Source organism: Sinocyclocheilus anshuiensis, unplaced genomic scaffold, assembly GCF_001515605.1.
Source record: "Sinocyclocheilus anshuiensis isolate Anshui unplaced genomic scaffold, SAMN03320099.WGS_v1.1 scaffold747, whole genome shotgun sequence".
NCBI lineage: Eukaryota > Metazoa > Chordata > Actinopteri > Cypriniformes > Cyprinidae > Sinocyclocheilus > Sinocyclocheilus anshuiensis.
The window spans coordinates 555916-561359 of NW_015548225.1; the positions used below are offsets into that span (position 1 = coordinate 555916).

General features: G+C 38.0%; 1 protein-coding gene across 1 annotated transcript; it reads right to left on the reverse strand.

Annotated features, from left to right (window-relative positions):
* Nucleotides 1–2222: 2222 nt before the first annotated feature.
* vat1l (vesicle amine transport 1-like) lies at nucleotides 2223–5274 on the reverse strand. Its single transcript, XM_016441398.1, has 4 exons — nucleotides 4973–5274; nucleotides 4029–4158; nucleotides 2811–3026; nucleotides 2223–2607 (listed from the first exon to the last, which is right to left on the reverse strand). The coding sequence occupies exons 1-4, from the start codon at nucleotides 5179–5181 to the stop codon at nucleotides 2461–2463; spliced, it is 702 nt and encodes a 233-aa protein (XP_016296884.1). The 5' UTR covers nucleotides 5182–5274; the 3' UTR covers nucleotides 2223–2460.
* Nucleotides 5275–5444: the final 170 nt, after the last annotated feature.

Genomic DNA, 5444 nt, shown 5'->3' on the forward strand with positions numbered 1-5444 from the left:
AATCGATGCGTTTTTGTAAGAAAAATATCCATATTTAAAACGTAATAATCACTTTAATGTAGCTTGCGCCAACAGTTGTACACAGAAGCAGTTCCGGGAGCATGACAGTGAAAGTTCTGTCATCATTGGTGAGCGCAAGCTAGATTCAAGTGATTATTACGTTTTTAATATGGATATTTTTCTTACAAAAACGCATCGATTCGCTACAGAAGGCCTTTGTTCACCCCCCGGAGCCGTGTGAGACACTTTTTTTTATGGATGGGCGCTTTTTATTTAACTTCTTTTGGACTGAAGCAATGCAACACCCGCTGAGTGCCATGAAACAGCTTGAAAGATCAAAGACAATTTTTAATATAACTCCGACTGGATTCGTCTGAAAGAAGAAAGTCATATACACCTAGGATGCCTCGGGGGTGAGTAAAACGCAGCCTCATTTTAATTTTTGGGTGAACTAACCCTTTAATCCACCCCATACCTAAACTTAACAACTACCTTACTAACTATTAATAAGCAGCAAATTAGGAGTTTATTAAGGGAAAAATCTTAGTTAATAGTGAATATGTGGTCTCTATTCTAAAGTGTTGCTACCTACTTTTTTGTCGTTTCTGAAGCTTTATAGCTTCTGGTCACTGAATGCTTCTCATAAGCTAAAGAACTGCAAGAACATTCTTCAAAATTGTGGTCCACGGAAGACAGAAAGTCATACTGATTTTTCATTTTGTGTGCATTTTTTTCACATCTTTGAAATGTTTAATTAATTTCAGTATTATGTAAATGCTCTTCCATCTGTTTGTACCAACCATAGAGAATGTACGTTCCCATGGGCTTGAGCAAAGTTAGGCCTTTTCCTGTGTTCTCCCCACACAAACAGTCCAGTACAATATCTACTCCATCTGGAGATATCCTGCATAAGAAAAGAGACATCATTAACCATATTGCTGCTCCAAGCACTGGTAGGCTGCTTAAATGGGGGCCTCTGAAAATTTGGAATATTAATAATACGCTAATATTGAATATTGTTCAGTGTCTCAGCTGATAAGGAATGAGAGGTATGTCTTTATAAACATTGGGCTCTAATGCGTTCCTGTCTTCATGGTTCTTGGACCGCCTACAAAGCTTAACCATTAGGAGGTCTTGTGATGCCCGGGGTCCTGCCTTTTGTGGAAGCGAGACCAACTTGAGTCCAATTTAATTTTGCTTTGCCCCTGATCCTGACTGGAATGTGGAACCACAGAGATGAAAAGAGTGCTAATCTCCTCTCTCATACTCAATTTACGTGAATTAGTTTGAACATAAACATGCAGCAAGATCAAATCACTTCAATAAAACATACTTTGTTAAAATAACACAAAAATACCAAATACTACCATAGTTTTCTAAATATAAACCAAGGTAGTAATATATTGTTTACAAATGAAATCCACCATAGGAATTGTTAGACAAAAGCACCTAAATATTAAAAATGTTAATAATAATATTAAAACATTTCCTCAAATTTGTTGCGGCTAGCTCTGAATGTGTCAGTTTCTGCACATTTTCTGGCTTTGTTCGACCAAAAACATGCACCAAGCTCAAATCACTTCAATAAAACATATATTTTGTTAAAATAAAACTAACACAAAGCATCAAGTACTACCATTCAAGACTTCAACCAAACTATGTTGTGTATTTTAGAATTACCATGGTCTTGCCATAATAACTTTTTTGTAAGGGAAACCAATAAAAATAGAGAAAACATGCTTTAGAGATCCACCATAGGAAACGTTAGACAACAGTCCATAAATCTACAAAAAAGTGTTTCCTCAAATTTGTTGCAGTTGGCTCTGACTGAATCAGTTGCTGCACATTTTCTGGCTTAGTCTGAACATAAACATGCATTAAATCACTTCAATAAAATACATATTTTGTTAGAATAACAAAAAAAAGTACCAAGTACTATCATTCTAGACATAAACCAAGAAAATGTTGTTGTTGCTGTTTTGTATTTTAGAATTACCATGATGTTTTTACCATTACTGCACCATGGTCTTGCTACAGTACTTTGTTTTGTAAAAGTAACCAATACAAAATGAACAAAAGATGCATTACAAATGAGATCCACCATAGGAACTTTTAGACACCCGCCCTTAAATCTTCTACAAAATAAAGTTCACTCAAATTTGTTGCGGCTGGCTCTGAATGAGTCAGTTGCTGCACATTTTCTGGCTTTGTGTGGTTGATCAGAAGGACGTACATTTGCCCCTCCCCATACTACAACACACTACTTTCCCATCTGCTGGGTGTTGCCATGGGGACTGGAGCCACGCAAGTCTAGAGGAAGTACTGGTGACGTCTGAATCTCAGACTTGCACTGGCCTCCCAGTATGACTCATTTTTATATTCTCATCATCTAACTAATCCCGCTTCTCTGTGCTCATTTACTTACTCGCATAACAACAACAACAACAACAGTGTTTGTGCTTACTTCTTAACTTCCGGAACGTAGTCGATGTTTCTGTCAAACAGATGAGTGACTGAATGCTTTATGGCTTCGTGCTTGAAGGGTGAGGCGGTCCCAAACACAGTGACATTTGGGACAGTGGAACAAAGTTGAGCGACTGCTTGACCCTAATATGGAAAAAGAGAAACTCATTTTGATCATATTCCACCAAAAGCCATATTGTTAAGCTTGGAAAGCTGAATATCAGTATGGGATCAGATTATATGTTTGTGTCCAAATCCCCATTTTTCTATAAGCTAAAATAAACATAACTTTAATATCTGCGACATCAAAGTTTCTTTACTAAACCTTTTCAAAGCTACAGACTTACCACCGCACCTCCTGCGGAGTGAACTAATACAGACATCCCCTCCCGGAGATTGGCCACTTCAAACAGCATCATGTAGGCAGCCACAAAGTTCATAGAGAAGGCAGCCGCCTCTGGGAATGTCATGTCGTCTGGGATCTTATGCACGAAATCCAACGGTGTGCACACCACCTCTGCCCAAGCATTGTAGTTTACAAAGGCCATCACTCTGTCACCTATCTGAAATGAGGCAAAACATGGTCCTTAAAGGAACAGTTCATCCAAAATAAGAATATGCGTACAATTTACTCAACCTCAGGCCGTCCAAGATGCAGATGAGTTTATTTTTTCATTGATTTGGAGAAATGTAGCATTGCATCACTTGCTCACCGATGGATCCTCTGCAGTGAATGGGTGCCGTCAGAATGAGAGTTCAAACTGCTGCTAAAAAAATTGCAAGTAATCCACACGAACCAAGCTCATCAATTATCATCTTGTGAAGTGAAAAGCTGTGTGTTTGTAATAAACAAATTCATCATTAAAACATTTTTTATTCCAAACCTTGCTTCCAGCTAAAATACATACATCCTCTATCTATTATATTGCTTTCTCCAGAGAAAAGGTTGCATCGTCTGATAAAGTGAGGGTAGAAATATGCAAAGATCAAACACCGTTTAGAAGCATAAACCGTCCAAAACAGTTCTAAACAAATATGATGTGAGAGGACAACAGGGGACGGACTTTTTCCATTTTCACTGGAGGAATGTGTTTTTTAATGGATTATGGCCTCAATTATTTTGGCCAGAAGCAAAAGTTTATAATTAAAACACTGGATTTGTTTCTAAAAAAAACAAAAAAAAAAACACAGGGCTTTCTGCTTTACAAGGCATTAACTGGTGGTCTGGAGTCGTGTGGATTACTTGTGCATTATTGTGATGTTTTTATCAGGTCTCATTCTGACGGCACCCATTCCTGCAATAGATATACTGGTGAGCAAGTGACCCAATGAAGAAACTCATCTATATCTTGGATGGAAAATTTCATATATGGGTGAACTATTTCTTTCACCTCTATAAAGCAAACTCAGTACCAGACTGAAAGGACTGATTTCGGAAGCATATAAAACCAGGACATTTTTTTTTCCAGTTGAACATTTTTATGAAAACTTAGAAAAGTACTAACCGCTTCCTGAATAAGTACACAACCACAACACATCAGCGTTAAAAACATTTCTGCGCATACCTCAAAGCCTTTGGTGTTTTCTCCCACAGACTCTACAATCCCAGAACACTCAAATCCAGGCACAAGAGGCGTTTTTGGAGGATTATCAATATTTCCTTGACGCACCATTAGATCAAGAAAGTTCAGCCCACTGTAAAATTAAAAGATAATGTAGCTAATACTTAATTCTAGTTCATTTCAATCATAAATCAGAAAGTATTCTGAAATACTCCAAATTTGATCAAGTTCACAATACACAATAACAATTTTATATTATATATATAATAGGCGTTATTCCAAGTATTTACGCGATATTACACTCTAAAAAATGCTGGGTTAAATACAACCCAGTGCTGGGTAAAATAGGGACAAACCCAGCAATTGGGCTGTTTTGACCCAGCGGTTGGGTTAAATGTTTAACCCACCCTTCTGGGTAGTAACCCAACCGCTGGGTCAAAACAACCCAATTGCTGGGTTTGTCCCTATTTTACCCAGCACTGGGTTGTATTTAACCCAGCATTTTTTAGAGTGTACTAAAGTTTAAATGTCCCAAGAGCAGTCAAGCACATCAAGAACCAACTAGATGAGGATCTGTTAGCAGATATTATTCCTAAATGTGACACAGAACTGTTAAATGTTTTGTTTCAATAATTTAATAGTCATAAGTAAACATTCAAAAGTATATCCTTTCACAGCATATGGTTTGAAATCTCTGAAGTGGATGCTGAGCTCCGCAGAGGAATCAACAAAACAGGTACGGATTATTTTTTCTGATTAAGCATCTAACCTCCAAAACCACCAACATTCATATCATGAACGGTTTTGAACCCCAAATAAAATTATTGATATTATGAAGACACCTGCTCTTCTTGCGGCAACATGTTGCTGCTGTTGCCAGTCGCGCGAAGTCTCTTACGCATGTTGAAAAAGATTAAATAAAAGACTATTTAAGATGAAATATTTACCATGCTTTCACGCGAATTTTGACTTCTCCTCCTTGAGGCTCTGGCATTGGTTTCTTGGTGACTTTGAGTTTGTTTATACCACCAAAGCCCGTGAGCAGCACAGCCCGCATTTCTTTTGAATCTACAACCGCACAAACGGGATTATCCGGCTCCTTCTGGTCTATCATTTGCTCGGTCTCTTCAGCAATCTCAGTCCCTTCCTTTGCCATGTCTGAAGACGATGTGAACAGCCTAACGGTCTGCCGAAGCCCTCCTGGAGACTGCGCTCTCTTTGCTGCTCCTTCCGCACCATCCACTAGCGATGTTCGAATCGTGAACGAGTCGTTCTTTCGAACCGTTCATTCGAACCGAATCGCACAATATTTGTAAATCACTGGACTTTTAGAATGTACGAGACTTTTTCCGAAAATAAAGTGCTAAACAGTTTCTTAACTAAATAATTTTGCCCCTCCAAAAAAAAAAAAAAAAAAAA